This window comes from Melospiza georgiana, chromosome 16 (genome assembly GCF_028018845.1).
Source record: "Melospiza georgiana isolate bMelGeo1 chromosome 16, bMelGeo1.pri, whole genome shotgun sequence".
NCBI classification, from domain to species: domain Eukaryota; kingdom Metazoa; phylum Chordata; class Aves; order Passeriformes; family Passerellidae; genus Melospiza; species Melospiza georgiana.
The window spans coordinates 12,831,011-12,851,487 of NC_080445.1; the positions used below are offsets into that span (position 1 = coordinate 12,831,011).

The 20,477-nt window shown below is 43.6% G+C and overlaps 1 protein-coding gene across 3 annotated transcripts in view; it reads right to left on the reverse strand.

Annotated features, from left to right (window-relative positions):
- The window catches only part of RBFOX1 (RNA binding fox-1 homolog 1), a 1,171,935-nt gene that overhangs the window by 783,321 nt on the left and 368,137 nt on the right, over positions 1-20,477 (reverse strand). Inside the window, exon 1 of one of the 3 annotated variants that reach the window (XM_058035413.1) lies at positions 20,218-20,315. The exons of the other annotated variants lie outside the window; for them this stretch is intronic. Coding sequence (XP_057891396.1) covers positions 20,218-20,220 — 3 coding nt within the window. The 5' untranslated portion in view covers positions 20,221-20,315. Of the gene's footprint in view, positions 1-20,217; positions 20,316-20,477 lie in introns of those variants that run through there. 3 annotated transcript variants of the gene reach the window in all.

The following is a 20,477-nucleotide window of genomic DNA, read 5'->3' on the forward strand; positions in this document are numbered from 1 at the left end:
GCTCACAAAACCTTTTTTTTCATGACAGAAGGCAGCAGACAAGGATGTGTATTACATTTTGAGTGTTGTCACTGACAGGATGCATTGTGGAGGGCTTGAAAGACACAACTGCTACTGGGAAAACAACCAGCTCTCACTGCTGCCTGCTCATCCACCTCATTAAAACAGGAAAGAAAGGAAGAGTTGGTACACACAAATCCCAAATGAAAGCCAAAATGAGACCCAGAATACCCCAAAGAAAAGGGAAGATGGCAGTGAAAATTTCAAGGCTAATCCAGGAATTTTCTCTCATACCTTTTACAAAGTCTAGCACTTTGATGCCTCAATCAAATATGCCCCTTCTGCCACTACTCTATTTTAAATAACATTTGCCTCCAGTTCCAAAATACATTTCCATGAATACACAAAAGGAAAATATACAGCAGACACTGGCATTAAATATTTAACTTTCTACCTTAACAACCTTTCTTTGTGTGTGTGTGTTTCTTGCTTCTGCTTGAGGCTAAACAGTAAGGCCAACTCATGAAGCAAGGCTGGTATCAGTCCTTATATATTATTCATTAATTTCAGATGTACCAATTCCACCTCTGTCTCTAAAGCCAGACATGTCACTTCATAATAAAGCTCTTTCAGCTCAGAAATCCAGAATTCTTATCCTCTGAAGAAACCAGGGCATACACAACATTTATGGGGTTCAGCAGTGCATAACTGTGACTTCCAAGTACAGGAGGACTTTTGAACCTGAATTTAATGAGGCAATTAAGAAACAAATACATGATTAATTTTAGACTGCCTTAAAAGACCAAGCATGATTTTCTGGCAGCAAATATAACTTTATTCAATACTTTTAAGAAGTGATTCTAACTCCTCTTACAGAAAAAGAAAATCCCACCTGATTTATTTGCTTCCAGTTGGTTACAGAGGGGAGAAACCACTTGCTTCAATCTCCCAGCACAGCTCCTTGTCAGACATAGTTACAACTCCAATTGACACTTGAAAATTACCACTTTCTCCCTTTAGCTGCACACATTTACCAGCAAGAACAAAATTAGTGACATTCCCAGCAACTCCTCACAGGAAAGGTTGCCAGAGACTGACTGAGAACCTGGCTGAAGATCAGCAACACCACCAGAGATTCTGGTTTGCTCTAAAATATTATGAACAGTTCATTTTTGGTTTATTGGGACTGTGTTTCAAATCTCTTGCTGACCTTGAATTGCCTGACAACAGAATCCCAAAGGTGCTACATCCACTGTGTGGGGCAGCAAGTGAAATACTTGACCAAGTCATTTGAAAGTACACTGGAAGGAGATTTCTGATCACAATACTCACATCTATTCCATCCTGTGAGTGAATTTCCCTCTGCCTGTAGAAGGTGTGACACTCCTTGCCCTCAGCATAGGGTGAACACAGCTCTGTGTGATGATAAATGGCATAAAACAGTGTAGCCACCTGTGCCTGAAGGAAAAACCTTCCTTCCATCTCAGCCAGAGCCCTCTCACACTGTAGTCAAAACACCTCAAAACCTACACCTGCCAAAATGAAAAAATCTCATTTAACTGCTTTTGTGGTCAACACCCCTTTCTGAAAGGGCCATGGCTGGGCTGACTGCACCCCAAGCTAACCAGCACCTGCCCAGGTGCATTTCACAGATGCCCCGTTATGTCACACAAAGAGCTATCCTATGTTAGTTCATTTTTATTGTAATCTTATTGCTGGGGTTCCACACTGCTGTCTCCTTATCACAACAGCTCCATACCTCCTTGGTGTTTCTCATGGACAGCTCCTCGGAGCACTGACTCTTTCCACTTCCCAAAGCAGCCACTGACTCCACTTCCCTTCTCACCCAGCCACCCCACTCTTTTATAGCACTCTGCTTCTCATTGCTTACAGCTGTGGCCTGGTAAAGTCAGGCCCGTTCCTGATCTTTGATAATTGGCCCAGCTGCAGCTCCTTAGGGGTGAGATTCCTTTCCACACTACCTTTATTTTCTTATATTCCATCCCCCTACAAGATTTGACCCTTCTGTCACTTATATTTGGATTATTATGCAGAAGATTTGTCCCTAAAGGAAAAAAAAAAAAGTTATTATTACCTAATGGTACCTAACAATAGACAGATTAATGCAGATCATGGAGTTTAATATTGGCTTGAATATCCAGAATAACTAATGAAAACTGTGGACAGTGATTTACAGGGCTAGCTCTGCAATGTGTTATCACACCTCCTGACAGAGAAAAGCATTTACTTACACACTTTCAGAAGAACAATCTGTTTAACACAGATTTTTTTAAGATTTTTTTTCTTCCTGCAGCAATTTGCCTTGTATTCTTAAACAGCACTCGTTTTGCTTTGCCAACTAAACATGGGAAAAGTTCAGTGTTTAGACAGAGTACACTGGAATGTCAGGTGCTTATTTAATTGCTTTTGTAGCCAATTTCCTTGCCCCTCAAGGCTCATTAGTCAGTCATCTAATCATTGCATGCAGTAATGCTCCCTCTGTGTTTCCTCCTTGAGATCAGGAATATATCTTCATCTGTGCTCCCAACAGTGGTGTCCTTCAGCCACAACCTTTCTCAGGGCTCTCTGACTGCCTGCCAGCCTGTCCCACATGGAGGTGGATTCCCCAACTCCCATTAATTCTGCCCCACCATGTCCTCAGCCATCTGGATAAGCAGCTAATGGAGAAGGAATGCTGTTCCAGGAAATATCTGTGTGACTTTGCAGGGATGGCTTTGCTGCACCTGCCCACCTGAGTGTTTCACAGAGGTGCAGAAGGAAATCCCAGACCTGCAGCCAGGGTGAGGCTGAAGGGATGGATGTGGAGAGGAGATGAACAAGCAAGGTGCCTGTGACGGTGTTCACAGGGGCCCCAGGATGAGGGAAGAGATGAGGATCTGACTCCGTGTTTCAGAAGGCTTGATTTATTATTTTATGATATATATTACATTAAACCTATACTAAAACAATAGAAGAAAAGGTTTCACCAAAAGGCCAGCTAAGCTAAGAATAGAAAAGAATGATAACAAAGGCTTGTGGCTCGGACAGAGAGCTTGAGCCAGCTGACTGTGATTGGCCATTAATTATAAACAACTCTATGAGACCAATCACAGATGCACCTGCTGCATTCCACAGCAGCAGATAACCATTGTTTGCATTTTGTTCCTGAGGCCTCCCAGCTTCTCAGGAGGAGAAATCCTAAGGAAAGCATTTTTCATAAAAAGATGTCTGCAACAGGTGCCAACTTCTGGAGTGGCTTCAGAGAGCTGTGCCTCAGTTCCCAGTGACAGGGCTCACTCCAATTAAACACCCTCCTGCCTGTCCCACATGCAGGTGGATTCCCCAGCACCCATTAATTCTGCCCCACCATGTCCTCAGCCATCTGGATAAGCTGCTGAAGGTTCTGGAACACCCCTCAGGTGAGGAAGGGCTGAGAGACCTGGGGCTGCTGGAGAAGACCAGGGGGAGCCTCATCAATGTGTACAAATATCTGAAAGTGGGGTAAAAGCAGCACAGGCTGTTCCAGTGGTGCTGGGGCAGCAGCAGAGCAGCGAGCACACAGTGGCAGCCAGGAGGTTCCCCCAGAACACCTGGAGGGTGCTGAGCCCTGGCAGCCACCTGGGGATGTTCCAGCTGGGATGGCTCCACCTTGGACACACCCAAAAGTCACCTGGGCAGCCAGCTCTGGGTGTCCCTGCCCAGCTCTGGTGGCACCACAGCACATCCAGAGGTCCCTTTCTGCCCCTGCCAGTCCCTGATCCTGTTCAGTCCACACTCTATGTAAACACACACATTAAAAACACAAAAAAAAAAAACCAAAAAAAAAAAACCAAAAAAAAAACCCTCACCGAACTATCCCCAAACAAGCAAAAGACATGCCCAGAAACAAATTAATAATTTGCTGCCCAAAATAAATAGTAGACATTTGTAAGTGTCAAGGCAGCAGGCAAATTGGATTTTCAAAGCTGAGTTTTCATTCAGTTTAAGCAGCTGACTGAGAATTCCTTGGGATCCAGTTTCCAGAGAAACTGACAGGTGTCACTGAATTAGCACAGCAGTAAGGTTATTTGTTTATTTATTTAGTATTTAAAACACCAGCAGATGTTTAGGTGAAGTTACTATACATATAGTTTGTATCTAAACACTGAAGAACCGTCCAGCTGCCTGCACACTATAAATATGAGTTTCTTCTTTTGGGGGATGGAGGGAAGGGAAAACAAAGAGAAATGAAGCTTTCCTGAGTAGAATTGTGACAGAAGGAGGGCTTGAAAAGCACCCCATCAGTAGCTACTGGAGCAAGAAATCCCCAATATCATGCTCTCCAATCCACAGGGCACTGCAGCTTCTCTGCTCTTCTGTGCATACAGAAAGCAACAAAACTCATTTAGGAGCTTTCTAAACATTGGGATTTAATTCCACAGCAGAGAAGAAACAAGGACAATAGGAGCACTGCAAGTTATCTACACACAGGCATAGAATTTCTGAGAAATGCAATTTTGGATACAAAATGGTGTAGAATTCTTCTCATAATGGAAAAGTGGCTAGGTTGAAGTGCTTTGGAATAATTATAATATAAAATGAAAAGCTTCTTGATGCATTATATTACTTGAGTTGGAGTAATTCTCTTGAGTTTCTATTTTTAAACCATGATAGTGTGTTAATGAAACTTTTCAAGGAAACTTCAGCTGCAGACAGGGAAAACAAATTGCTGCTAACCCTTCAGAGCTTCAGCTGAAAGTCACCATGAAAGGAGCATTAAATGGGTATCAGTTTCATAGGCAAGAAAACTGATGATTCAAATTCAGGCTTGCATTCAGTTTGTAAAATATAATTTACACAACATAAACCCAGAATCCAAAGAACTTATTACAAAATGTCAAATTATTTCCTTCTCAAGATATGAAGTGCATATATTAATAAAATGTAAATAAATAAAAAGAAAATATTTTTTAACTGTTCCCTAAAGAAAGTTCATGGCTATTTTTTGGTCCATTACCACAAATAACATAACAAATCTTGTTCCAGATCCTAGAGGTTGCTGTAAAAGGGAAGGGTTTCTTTTTATTTATTTACTTATTCATTTGTTAAGATATGCACTTCATATGTTGAGAAAGAAATAATTTCACATTTTGTAATAAATTCTTTGGATTCTGGGTTTATGTTGGGTAAATTATATTTAATCACACCAGGATTGCTTTCACATGGGACCCTGCAAAAGGGTTAGCTGACAAAACCAGGGACTGATTCTAGAAGAGCAGCGTTGATTTTATGAGGCCTTTCTTTATAATTTTTCTACCTTATTGCAAGCTAAAATGAGGTAAAGACCACCTACAGATGAAATAAAAGAGCCAGATCATTCCTCTGCCTTTCCCCACAGGGAGGACATGCAACTCCATAGTGCAGTCCAGAGAACTTCACAGTAATTTGTTTTAATTAAGCAAGTTACTATCAGTTACTATATCAGTCCCCTGATATATTCTGCACAGAATTCTGCATTTCTTGTGATTCCTGGGAGAGTCTCCACCCTGGTGAGCCATATTCTAAATAAGAAAGCCATATAATCTTCCTAACTTCCACCCAATAGATCAAAATTATGTTATTAAAATATTCAAGAGCCTTTGCTCTCACCCTTCTTTCCCTGGCATTAAGAATAAATCATTCTAATACCAACAGCAGCTAAAAATACCTCTGTATTTTTAAAATACTTAGAACACACCAATATGCCTATCAAATTGGGCAAAATGAGTGTCAGAAATTGGGCAAAAAATGACAGAACATCTTTGTATTTCGGAACTGAGAGGGTCCTGCAGCCTCTGAATATTGATTATTGATCCAACCAGCCTCTGAATATTGATTATTGACCCAACCAGCCTCTGAATATTGATTATTGACCCAACAACGTCTGAATATTGATTATGGAACCAACCAGCATCTGGATATTGATTAATGATCCAACCAGCCTCTGGATATTGATTATGGACCCAACCAGCCTCTGGATATTGATTATGGACCCAACCAGCCTCTGAATATTGATTATGGAACCAGCCAGCCTCTGGATATTGATTATTGACCCAACCAGCCTCTGAATATTGATTATTGAACCATTGCAGAGTGCAGGGGCAGAGACAGCCAGGCCTTTGCACAGGGTACCCCTGGGTGCTGCCCCAAGGAATCCCTGAGAGGGATGAAATAAGCTGGAAGTGCTTTTCTGACAGGAAGAAACAGCAGCCCCAGCACCACCAGATTTATTTCCAACTGCTCCACGAGGTCAGTGCCCTTGAGCACCATCAGTGCTCCTCAGGCCCAGCTTGGCCCTGTTTTTCTCTTCAAGGGAAGCCCTCCATGGGCACAGGCTCCTTGTGTGCAGTAGCCTTCAAACAGCATCTTTCACCTCTGCGAAATAAAACTCACCCCCAACCCCTTTTTTTTTTTTCTTTTTTCTAAATGAGGATTGAGCCTCAAAAATTAATCCAGTGGGAGAAATTTACTGAACACAGTGAAATGTCTAACACACAAAGCTAAAACACTTAATGGCACTGCCTAAATGCTGAAAAAAGATCAGGCTTTGAAAACAGCTATGTGAGAAATCATCCTTTATTTCCCACTACAATACCTCAAGTAGGAGAAAACTGTGTCATGCGCTGCATTTTTTTTATTTTTAATCAGCAGCTGCTCACAGACATCCCTGCAGGTGTTTAACTATTGAAATCTCCCATTTAAAAGAGTGACTTATTTGCAGCTACACTGAATACACCTCAGATCTGTGCCCAAGATGAAGCACACCAGTCAGCAAAAGACATTTTCCTGCTTCCCCCAAAACCAGTGGAGCCATTCTGCTGAGGAGCACAGGGAATGTTGCAGAAATCCTTCAGCCTAACAGAGCAGGCAAAAAAAACCCAAATAAACAAAAAAAAAAAAAAAAAAAAAAAAAAAAAAAGGAGAATTTTCTCCAGCACTGTGCTGCCTGTTAGTTCAGCTTCCTTAACAAAAGTCCATCCTTCATTTAAAAACTAAATCAAACATTTTTAACATCTGTTGCAATGTGACTGGACAGGACAATGCTGCCTTTCAAGGGCTGGAAATGGAGCAGGATTCAGAGCCAGAGTGGAATTTCCCATTCCAGGGGCAGCAGCCCAGCCTGGAACAACATCTCTGCCAAAACTCGCTGGGAATTCCTGACCAGAGGCTGCTCCCAGCCTCTCTCCCAGGACTTTGGTGCTTGGGGGAGACTCCAGGGCCAACAGGAATTTGGGGTGTTTGTCATCAGCTGTAGAAACTGCATGAAGGGCAAATGCACCAAAACCAATCTTGGAAAATCAAATAGCTTCTTCCCATCCTACAACCTGAGCAATGCTCTACTTTGGGGGGTTTGTACTCCAGAGAAATCTTTTTTTAGCTGCCTTGCCTGCCTTGATTCTCATTTGCATGATCTGAAAATCACTCCAACAGTGTGAGGTGAGGAGAAGCAAGGAGTAAGTCACAAAGAATAGGTCTGGCACGTAAACAAATGCTTCAAGATGACAGAGCTTGAAGAGAGAGTTGAAGAAAGAGAAATGTAAATTGAATTTCTCCTTGGAAATGTAATTAAAAACCTTGAAGTGAAGCTAGACAATTTTATGACTGTGAATATACAAAAAAAAAAAAAAGAACATGGTATGGGAAATTGTAAAGGTAAGAAGGTTTTCAGAAAGTTGGGATCTTTCATCTTCCTGTTGTCCATTGAGACATCATGTAATGATGCTGATGCCACTCAGGGAACATCTCCCAGCAGTCCTGATCCATTCATGAAGAGAAAGAACTCCCCAACACACACCCCAGAACAACAAATTCATAAAGTAAATTCCTCCTTTGAAATGTAGTTAAAAACCTGAAGTGAAGCTACCCTATTTTATAACTGTGAATATACAAAAAAAAAGAACATAGGAAATAGTGGTAAATAGTAAAGGTAAGAGGATTTTCAGAAAGTTGGGATCTTCTATCTTCCTGTTGCCTGTTGAGACTTCATGTAATGATGGTGATGACACTCAGGGAACATCTCTCAGCACTCCTGTTCCATTCTGAAGAGAAAAAACTCCCCAACACACACCAGAAGAACAAATTTACATCAGCTCAAGAAAAGCTGAAGGAAAGAGCCTTTTCTCCTCAGACAGGGTTCCTGGTGAGCATCCTGAGTGCTGCAGGTGATCAGCACGGGGGGGACTGGGCTGGACAGGGGCCACAGTGACCAGAGTGTGGCTGGAGCTGATGGCAGCAGGGCCCCAGGTGTCCCTGTGGAGCTGTGGCACATCCATCCCGGGTGAGGACAGTGCTGGCAGAGCCTGGGACACAGGAGCCACGTTCAGGGGCTCTCGGGGGGTTCCCTGTGCTGCCCATGGAGCTGGCTCAGGCCTGGGCTCCCTGGCACCAGGCTGTGCCTGCTGCTCCTGGCCACAGCTCCATCTGTTCCTGCACACCTGAGCAAAGCTCCATCTGCCCAGCCCTGCCCAGGGCAGCCTGGCACCCTGCCACACTCCCTGCTTTAAGAACTGGGGTCAGCATGGTCAGCCATTCCTCCCAGACAAGGAATCCTGCATCCTGCACGCTCTGTGCCAGCAGTTTGCATTTCAGGGAGAGTCTCCTCCACAATGTCATCATGCTATTGATTTTGGAAATGCAAGGAAGACGAGGAATAGCTCATCTGGTTTTTATTACCGTGTATAAACAGTGGCAAAATAATCTCCAAATGAGAGAGACAGATTTGATTAGACACATCAGAGTTCAAACACACACCCTGGCTGGGCAAACAGGAGGGAGTGTGCCAGCATTCTCAAAATGCCTCACAATACAGGAAGGAAACCTACACAGGAAACAAAAATCTCAATTAGAAGCTAAGGTGCAATACTATCCATGACATCCTCATTTGGCAAAGCATTTTACTGTACACAGTCTGAGGAGGAGTTACACACAGGGAAAGCTGGTGTGTACATGGATGTCAAGCCAGCCTTGCCCAGAAATAAATCCCTTTTCAGGAAAGTATTTAAACCAAACAGGCCTGTATTGCCATGGTGTTACATCACTTAGTATTTCTATAATATTTCATTCCAGGGAAATTATTGTGTAAAACAAAAGGGCTGTATGACAAGAACACACTGACATCTGCTGGCTTCTCCAAATGAATTTCTCTCAAGATTAGGATTTTATGTCCTCAGCAGGTTTTCCCCTATCTAATGGGCTGCATTAACATTGTCTGTCTCTGGATATACAAATGAAACCAGTTATTCTGTACTTGCAAATGTTAAAGTGTGTGTGACATTCTGTGGCTAAGCAATTCACACAAATATACTTCTCTTCCATCTGTGACTTCTAAAGGATCACAGGAAATTACTTTTGCCTAATTTGTATGAAAACACCCAGTGATAGGGCACAAAATTTACATTCAAATAATTATTTCCCTCATTTCTTTCCTACAAAAGACCAGAACTTCCAATTTACTATCCAAAACTGTAACTGGAGCTGTCACTCAGGCCAGGGTGATCATGGCAAGTATTGTTTGCCAGGAATGATCAGCCAATTAAAAGACCAGATTTTATTTTATTTTAGCAGCACAGACACCTAAAGATAACACACAAATCACCTAGCACACCTATCCAGGGTGATACCCAAACACAGCAGAGGAGATCAATTATCTCTTATCATTCACCACAATCAACACAGACATTTTGATAACCACAACAGAGTCCCAAAGACTGAACATCTTCCAAACCCACAGCCTGCAAAAGTCAGACATCCCAGCTAATGCATGCAGCTCTAACCTGCAATGCTTGTGAATAGGGAACATTCTGTAAATCTTCATGCACTTCTAAATTTATCATTTGAAAAGGGTGTGATAAATTCATTTAATGCTTGCTGTAGGAATCCCAGCTTAGCATTTCCTCCCTCGTGTGCGCTGTAACACAAAGTTATGGATGACAATTTAAACACAAACTAGAAGGAATTCAAAACCATAATTCACAGTGTCAGCAACTCAGATGTGTTGCATTTAGTTACTGAGGCATACATTTGGTATTGGAAACAATGATGCAAATCATCAAATAATAACAGTTGCCAAGCTGTGCTGAGTGCAGATCATAAACACCTTCCTCAATATCTCTGTATTTCCACATCAGCTATCAGCTGCAAGGTCAATTCCTTTTATCAGCTCATTAGCTAGGCTCATTTCAGAGTTGTGAAAAGGTAAATGGAAACCACAAATTCACCTTTTGAATGCATTATTTGAGCACTCATGTATTCTACCGAGAGCATCACCCTCCCATTGGCTCCTCTTCCAGCGTGGTGCCAGGCAGGACCACCCACACCCCAGTGCCCAGCAGCAACAGCACTGTGCTACAACATTCATCTGCAATTCCCTTTCAATTTCCTCATTTGAGACAGTTTATTCAATTATTTAAACTTCTTATATATTAAACATCAGCAGAGAAAATGCTGAGGGAAAAAAAAAATAAAAGGAAGGGGAATTTGTTATTACCCCAGAAGTCTCCTACACTTTAAAAGGTGATTCCAGAGTCTTCAAATTCACAGATGGCAAGAGGCAGCCTTCCAGCAGAGTGAGAGGAAAAATACATCTTTAGGAGATCCCCAAAGGCAGTTTTGAAAACAGGATCCCTGTTTGCCCCACTCAGCCCTGCACTGAGCCATTGTACAAATACCAGAATTAAAAAAATAATAATAACAATTTAAAAAAAATCCAGTTCCCCTCTAATCAATTCAGAGGCCTCAAAATGACCCTCAAAGGTGCAGGCTCCACTGTGAGCTGCCCTGATGTGGACAGGCAAAACTGATGAGGGAGGTAAGAGGAGAAGCACAAATGGTACATGATGCCAGGACATCAGAAGTGTTCCTCCTCCCCATTATGATCAAGATCATTTCCTGCTGATTTACATGACAGAAAGTCTGTAGAGATTTTGGGGCTCACTTTGGAGACCTTCAAAGAAGAAGTACCAGATTAAAATATGTGGCATTTTAAGTAGTAAATGCATAAGATACTAATACAACACAGCTCAGGAGTCATTGAAACACTGGCTGAGGATGAGCTCCTTAAAACAATACTGAGATCTGCAGATAGGACAGCTTTGATTCAAACACAGGGACAGCAACAAAACAGCCAATTCACCACCTAACATTTCCCTCAGCTAATAAAGATGCACCCATTTATGCAACTAATAGAGCATTCCTTTATTGGCAAAGTGAGAATCTCTCAGAGCAGGGCACACATGATGACTACAGTTTGATTTTGGCAGCCAAAAGTCTGAAATCTGCAGGCAGGAAGAGCTAATCACCTTTCTCACTCTCCATTTCTACCTCACTTGCATTTATTACTTCCTTGTGAACAGTATGGTCATGTACCATGGAATAGTTCATTTGAGAACTATTCCAAAGATGAGAGAAAACTTTATTCAATCTAATTTGTACCTTAATGATTCTTGATTAAGATAGCTTCACCCTGAAAAAGCTTCAATAATTTTTTTTGACACAGAAATTAGTGTCCAATCTTTTTTGCTTCTTGCACAGTCAGTGACAAAATATTTAGTGGCTTCATTTGGGAAACAATTTTTACAATTTTAAGATTTCCTATCTGCCAGAAATACTTCCAATAGAAATTTGGATTCATATGTTAGCCTACTGCTTTGTAACAGTGCAAATATTAAAAGAGAGGAAAAGTCTAGGTTACTTTTAATATCAAGGGAAGCTTCCTAATTTTCCTTTGCTTTGCCTGCTTGTGAGGCTGTAACACAGCAAAGCATCACAGTGGCTACCAGATATATCAATTAAAAATTGCATGGTTTAAGGCATGTTGATAAAGGGACACTGATATTCAGAGTTATTTTTTTATTCATCAACACAACTCCCCCCAAAGCACAACAGTTGTTAACAATGCCACACAGCCCCCAGGCTGTCAGCCCGTGTCAATCAGCCACAAGCTGAGCTGTGACAGACCCTGACGGGGGCCATCACAGCTCCGTGGTCACCACTTGAAAACAAATTTGCAGCTCAAGCCCAGGTAATGGTGCTGATTGGAACAGAGCTGCTGGGAACCATTAACTTGCAGAGACTTGATTTTTACCTATGTGTATTTACTGTGCTGTTGTATTTTTTTTTTTTTTTTTTTTTGTGTTGCTTGAGTTTTAAAGGTTTTGGATTACTTCTTTTCATTCCAGACAGGGTTTTTACCTGAGATGGGAATGTGCCTCAGTGTCCTTTACTGTCCTGCAGACCCCTTTACACCACAGCATCAAAACTTGTGAACACAATTAAGTATTTAGGTTCCTATCACTCTAGGACATGAAACAGAAAGATGTGGACACTGGATTTTCCAAGGCAAAAAGAAGTTTAATTCTGACTCCAACATTTATAGCTTTCCAGAAGCGACAGTGGATTGGAGGGTGACAGTGCCACCTCTCCAATGACACTGGACAAACCAACAGTCCATCACATTTCTCCTCTTCCATAAAAGAATGCAAACCAATAAGTTATTTACATTAAGTGTGTGAGAGAGTTCATTACAAGAATGGAAACATCAGAAGGCTTAGTTAGCAAAACTTAAAAAATCAGGGCAACAGGTTCCCACCTAAGCCAAGTTTGTCTATAATGAGATTTTAAGTGATACTTGAGTCCTTTTTAAAATCCACTCAGGTTCTGCCACACACACACGCACATTTTAAAGAAGGCAGCTCTCTGGCTGAACTGAAGCAGCAATTTGAGTCCATTCAAAAGCAGGAGCACAACCATGAGCACTGAAACAACAGAAAGGGGAAAACCTCTCGCTAAACCACATTAAAAGGCAAAAACATGTAAGGAGTGTTACCATCAAAAGTTGATTACAAACCCTCCTGCAGAGAAATGGTAGTTGCTGGAAACAAAACACTGCCCACAGTGCTTGGAGGGGCCAAACTCCTTGACTGCATCATTCTGCCTGCTTGGAGCAATGTGTGCAGAGAAGAAGTGGTTAATCAGATGGCTCACTGCATATGGCAGCTCCAGAGTGAGGATGGAAGATCATACCAGCACCAAAACTGACTGATTTGGAGGCTTTTTACTGTGGGAGGAGCAAAAAACAGCTTCAGCATCAAAGAAGATGTGATTTTAGAATAAGGCTTGTGCAGGAGGATCTGGCTGTGCCCTGTACCCAGAGAGCTCCATGCACCAGGGCACAGGTAAATCCCACCCTGCCCCACCTGACAACTGGGCTGTAGGGCTGATTATCCCAGAGTGCCATAGATCCTTAATAACCAGCTACAGCCAGAGATTCAGCACCAAAACAAAGTGAAAGCAGCGCTCTAAAATAGAAATAATGAGACAAAAACGCACATGAAAAACTCCCAGGTAATATCAGGGACTGAAAAACAATAGACTGGATTAATCAGGTTTGAAGCTGAGGACATTGCCAGGGAAGCAAGTGTGTGAAAGATGCAATATGGCCAATTTGGGGGTTTGGCAGGAGCCCAGCACTGGTAATGGCCAGAGCAAACCTGCTGGGTGCCCTGTGCAGGCCAGCACAGCATCTCGATGGCAACCAGAGCAGGGCACCAGGAAAGGAGGGAGCCATTTGGAGGGTGTCCTAAATTAAGGAGTGGGAAGAGGGTCTAATATCACAGAAAGATCAGGAGGATGTCTAGATCCATTCACCTTCCTGCTGGGTCACTCTGTGTGGCTCAATTCAAACTGCACTCTGGGACTTCCTTAGCATTTTTATTGTTGCAGCTCAAAATGGGGATCACCATGTGGTAGATGACATTTTAGGCAGCTTATCTTCCATGCTGCAGGAAAGGACATTTAGGTAACTACTTACAGACACAGTGCACTGCCTGCAGTGGAGTGACACTATTTTATTATTTTTCTTAATCCTGGAGCCGCACTGTAGAGATTCATTGTAACAGCGGAGAGTATTTCATATTATTTCCTGAGATGCTGATCAGAGAGAACCACCCAGAAGCATGACTTGAAGCTGATGCTTCAATGTCTTTTCCCACAGCAAAGCTCTGCTCTATGGTCAGAAACCACACAGGCTGTGCTGAATCAAGGGAAATGTTACAGAATTACATCCATTTGAAGACAAAAAGATTATTCTGAAAGCAGGGTATAATACTGTATTCTACAATTTCATACAGGCACTGTTTACAGGTTCTTTATTGACAGTCAAAAATCATTTGCTCAACAAAATATCTCCATAATATTGCATAATCCTTAATTTAGGAATGATTGCTAACTACAAACAGTGAATGAACAGAGCAAAGATAGAATATTGGCTGTGACAGAGAGTACCAAGCCTTTGTCCTGGATCAGTGCCATTCAACTTGGTCTAATTTCTCTCTCCTCAAACCCTAAATCACCAATCCTCTATAACACATGGAAAAACTCAGACACCTGAGGGCCTATTTAACAAAACATATTTAAAAGAAAAAAGCAGAAACTCAAGAACTGGCTATCCAGAGCAGCAGTAATGCTGATTCACCAGCCAAACCACTTTTGTGAGAGATGACTGCCATTAATCACTGAACAGACATGGAAAAGATATGTTTTTTCAAGACAACAAGACAATTACACAATGTTTTATTCTGAAACCCAGGGCTCTGGATCTGTTTGAGGGGCACAGCAGACTGTCAGCTTTGTAAGGCAGCAGCATTACATGTGGAACTGTTTTCTACATGTGTCTCTCATGTGCAAGCTGCAGCAAAGAGAAAAAAGCCTTAAAACACCCAAAGGACAGACTGCAGGATGAGCCAAGTCGAGGGAAAGCCACTGCACCTCCCTGGGCTTTCCCACAGGGCAGCACACAGGGATTTAGAGTTTGATCTCGTGTGAACGTGGGGCTGATTAAAACACAGCAAAACTTTTCTCTTTTAACAACTGTCCAACCAAACCATCCTTACACCTGTACACAGGGCTTCTTCCACCTTCTCTACAACTGCTCCAACTATAAAGAGTACTGTAAAGTACTCATTCATATCAAAGTACTATTAATGAGTACTTTAATATGAAATGGTGCCCCTTCCTTGTTTAAACATTCTCCTAAATTTCCTACCCACACAAACACTCACACCTTCAAAACAGCACACTTTTATAGAGTTGGAAATTTCTACATTAAGTCTGAGTTTCACTGAATTTCTCAAGAGAAAAAAAATATTTTCAGGCCAGCTTCTTACTGCTTTGATCATATAATGTTTGCTCACAACTAATACAGAGACTGAACTCAGAGACAATAAAATCTTTACAAAACTCTTGGAACCAGCAGCCAGGAGAGCAAGATGTTATGGGTGCCCTCATCAAGAAAATTGGTCAGCACACATTCATATTTTATTTGATTCTAGAAGAAAATGCAGTGGAACAGTGATGAATAAATGCTCAAAAGTAAAGGGAAAGTTTGGATCCCAACTATCACTGCAACAGACTCAAATCAAAGATGTGCAAAACTCACAGAAAGCTGAGAGGCACTAACTCCCCACTCAGGCCATTGCCTTAAGAGTTGGATTTGATCATTTTGTGTCCTTTCCAACCCAGAATGTTCTGTGGGTGTGATTCTGTGCAGCTCCAGCTCCCACTACCATTGCTTTAGCACTGAGGAGCCCAAAGCAGCAATTGCTTGGGATGTATCCTAGGCTGCATCTTTGAAATTCACTTTTTTAGCACTGTGACCTCTCCTTGCTGTATCCTAAACTTTCCTGACCAGGGGTTGTGCTCTGGAGGGCTGAAGCCAAGTGTGCTGCAGACAGAAAATCCGAGTATTTGTAGTGTTTGTCCCAGGCAGCTGCACCTGGCCCTGCAGCCAGCCCTGTGCTGTTTATCTTCAATGATTCAGTTCTGCATGTTTGCCCTTTGACACAGCCAAGCTTTCAGCTCACCCTGCTCTAACCAGGCTCCTCAACACCTTCCCAGCTGGAGCACAGCAATTATTTTAATGGATCTCAGTTTGCTCACACCAGCTGTGCTCTGTGCTGCTCCTGCAGCTCCCACTCTGTGGCACAGCACCTCCCACCCCTGGGCGTTATCTGGGTTTTAGGGCACTCAGTGGCAGAGGCAGTGCAAATTCACATTTCCTGAGGCATCTTCGGTGTAAATTCATATTTCCTGTGCTCCTTTCAGCTATCAGCACAGGAGCTGCTGGTTGGGAACGTGGGATTTTGGAGCTGCATCCAAAGTTGCAAAATGTTCGGGAGTTTTTAGCTGGCTTGGAGAAAACTGCCACAGAGCTTCAGTTTTATATTAGAGACGTTTAACCAACTTCTGAAAGATATTCATCCTTATAAAATACCAAACAGCTGCTTTCCCCTTGAAACCAGCCAAACCAATACTTCACAAAATAGCTTGGATTTTGGAATGTTCCCTAAATATTCTTCCTTCTGGATGTCTGACAATCAAAAAATCTTAGGCAGAAGAATAGAGATGTTAAACTACACCTACTTTACAGAAAATAGTATTCCAGCCTATTTTTGGCACTTTGATGCTGCTTGCTGGCCAGCTGTGACCCATCCTGGGAATCCAACACAACCACCCTTCCTCCCTTTCCTGCTCTACAGAATTACACAAACTGCAGCATCCCAAAAGGGATTTTCCAGCTTCTTTCAGTTTGAATACTATATTTATTGCATCAAATTGAAGGACACAAATAAAATTATCGAATTTGCAAGAAGTTGTCATTTCTGAAACAGTAAATTTTAGCAAAATACTAGTTATGAAGGGAAAGTGTTGTAAATACTGAGAGTTTCATAAGCAGCTTTTAATCTTTAAAGCAGACATTCAGAATAGGTGATGCAATCACAATCTACTGATAACTTCTGCAAGAATGCACAACATAAAGTGTCAGAGATGGCATTACACTCCCCAGGAATGAGGACTTGCACTACAAAATAATCATGGGCACTGGAAAATTCAATTATTTAAATAAAAGAACAAAACTACTCATAAGAAAGTGCAACTAAGCAAAGAATTCAAAGCAAAGAAAAAGTTAAAAATGGCTTGTCACTAATGACCTGGGAGAAGATCCTCAGAGAGAGGAGATTTCTGCCCTCAGGAAAAACTACAGCTCCAGTTTTGCTCAATGGAGTCATCAGAAGTTCTGCTACAGATATTTGTGATTTCACCCTATCAAGACCAGAAACAGTCAGGACCCCTCATAAATGTTCTGTTTGCCACTCTTTTAAGCCCTGTCCGTTTTCCTGCTCCCTAACTTCAGTGTTGTTCACACTCTACATTTACAAGGCTGTGTGAGATAAGAGGATCCCCATCTCACACATGAAATGGGAAGGAGTAAAGATCCAACAATTAAGTAGAGGGAGTTCTGACATGCATAAAACAAACACATTTTTCAGCTACTATACACTCTCCCAGGCTGTACTATGATGTTATTCTTAATTACATCAGATTCATCTTTTTCAGACGAGTACACCCTGCAGACAACAATATGCTTAAGGCAGCCATACCTTCAATAGCTGTAAATTATATTTTTTCTTGTGGCCAGCACTTAAGAGCTCTACCCTTTAGGGTATATAATGCTTCTAGGTAGATTCAAAAATCAGATCATGCCAGTTCAAACTACAAGGTGAAAAACTAGCAATGGTGGATTTTTTAACTCAGCCATTGGTCTCTCCTCTATTTCCAAGCAGCTCAACCTCCCCCAGTGCCAGCAGATACTGAGCAGCTCTTTGGTCCTGAACAAAGCACCTTACCTGTCCGCACAAAGTACTATTTCCATTACATTTCTCCTAAAAACTAGGCAGAAACCTGGTAAATCCAGCATATTGTACAGGGCTGGCAAAGAAGCAGTAGATCTCCCACAAAGCAATAAGGAAAAAATACTGCAAGAGACTGACTGCCATACCAGAGGAAGGGTTTGCAGGGAAGAAGATAAGATTCTTTAGAATATAATAGGTAAGAGCATTACCAAGAAGAAAGAAAAACTCATGGAAAAGACAGCAAAAGCAGGAAGAAAAGTAAGAGAAGAGTGGGAATACAAAAAGCACAGGAAGGATGCCATCAGAGATGACACAGGTACGAGCTGATCCTGCCTTGGGCAGGAACACAGACACTGACAGGAGTGCCTGAGTCCCTCCTGGCCGTGCTGCTCATGTTTAACTTCAAGGGGGCTTTGAGCAGGCAGCGAGGAGACCCTTCAAACCCAGCAGGCTGGCAGCCATGGCCTCAGGACACAGCACTGCCCTCGTGTGCTGCAGCAGCAGCAGCCAGGAGGGATCACGCACGCAGCGTGCAGGCATCCCTGGAGTGACTCTCAGGGCTGGGAACTGCACCTGGCAGTGCTGCATGTGCACCCTGGGCTGGAAATGGAGCACACTGCGCACAGGGACTCACCACCACGCTCTGCTCCTCCACACCTGACTCCTGACAGCATTTCTGTCAGTAAAGGGCAGCCTTTCAGGAAAGCCAGAGCAGCACCCTCGTCACGTCAAGGACACCAAGTACTTCAATTACAAGAACTATAAAAATCATCAACATACTGGGAATTTTATTCATTGCATTTGTCAGCTCTATTACTGATACTCGGCTAAGTACTAATAGAAAAAAGAAATATAGTCTTGACATTAGAAATACAGATTTCATTTCAGCAAATGCTGGATCCTTTGTCTAATGTATTTACCAGAAGAATAAACTGTAAATGAGACTTGGGAAGCCAAGCCTTTAAAGTCTGCATAAGATAGCAAGTAGATCTCAACTGTAATCTGAATTCCTACATAAAAATATCTTCCTCAAAACCCAGTAATGCAAAACGTTCCAGTAAAAGTAAATAAAAATCAAATATCTGCTCTAAATCACTACTACAATCCTGATAACAGCAGCACGTGATATCAACCACTTTCCTGAAAACTAAATGATCTATTGACATACATATTGAAAATTCACACAGCCCCACTTCTTCCCCACATATAAGTCCTCAAGCATCTATGACTGATTTCTAAAACTTCATTATTTGACTATGAGGGCTAGCTCTGTTTTAGACTGCAATTCATCCACCATCATCAATCTCTACCGCAGAGTGACAAAACCTTGCTTCTACTTTTACAGCCCATGCATACAACTGTTTTCACACTTCCCAATGACAAATGAAACACACAGTATCTTTCCTCTCTTAAGTATCATCGAGTCTGGAGAAGTGAAACAAGGTACTTGACATTCTTGGGACGCCACCAGCAGCGTCTGCTGTGTTTTATGCTCCATCTCACCTTAAATAAGGTGAATTTTATTTAAAAACAGTCAGCACTAAACTTACTTCAGAATGTGACATACTATAGCACATTTGCAATTCACAGAGTAGATAAACAAAAGCTGCGGATTTGGACAAGATCTTTCACACTTCGCTGATGTGAATCACTCCAGTCAAACTTCAGACCACATTCGTTTCACCATCTGTGCGAACCATGTTAAGCTGGCAGCTCCGTGTCCAACAGCCCCATCACAGAATTTGGAAATGCACGGCGTGTGCCACTGCCACATCTCAGACCCCTCTCCCAGGGCACAGCCCTGCCGAGGAGCGGCATCCCCAAGGAGCTGCCTGGACATTTACACAGTGTCACTGCACCCGCACCGAACAGCTATTAACGCCGACACTTTCTTTCCCTGACAGAGGCGTGCAGGAGAAAAGCGGTCTGATGAATCGCCAATAAAATCAGCAAATACCGAGGACTTACAGGCAGGTAGTTTCCCAGCAGTTCAGTATCTGCACTCTTTGAACGAGCAGCTCGGCAGAGCCCCGAGTGCCCATGTTCCTCGCCGTTCCCTGCCTTTGGGAGCCGCCTCCCGTGCCGCGCTTCTCCCCGCGGCGCTTCGCGGGCGGCAGCGGAGCCGGCGCGGTGTCCCCGACCCGCGGGCATCCTTCTGCTCCAGCGCCGGAGCTCCCCGAGAGCATCCCGGCCGCGGGCGCGCATCCCTGCCCTCCCTCCCTCCGCCCGGGCTGCCCCGGCAACTTTGCGGCCGCGGGACAGAGCGGGGCGGCCGCAGCTCCGCGCACCTGCCGGGAGGCTCCATTCACCTGCCGGGAGGCTCCATCCACCTGCCAGGCAGCACCGCGCACCTGCCGGGATGCTCCGCGGGTCGGGAGCACCGCGCACCTGCCGGGATGCTCCATTCACCTGCCGGGATGCTCCATTCACCTGCCGGGATGCTCCATTCACCTGCCGGGATGCCCCGCGCCCCCCGGCCCCGCTGCCCCCCGCTCCCGCGGCCCAAACTCACCATAAAGAGGCGAGCGGAGGCGAAGGGTCGCGGCGGCCCCGGCAGGCAGGTGGCAGCGGGACGCGGCTCCCGCCGCCGCCGCAGCCCCTTCCCGCGGGCAGCGCCGCCGCCCTCGCTCTCTCGCTCAGCGCCGCATGCCGCGCCCCCCCGCCGCCGCCCGGCTCCCCCCGGGCTCGCCGCGCTCCGGCAGCAGCGGGGCCCCCGCCCGGCCCGAGCGCGACCTCGGCGAGACCCCGGGGGCGGCCCCGCCGCGGCGGTGG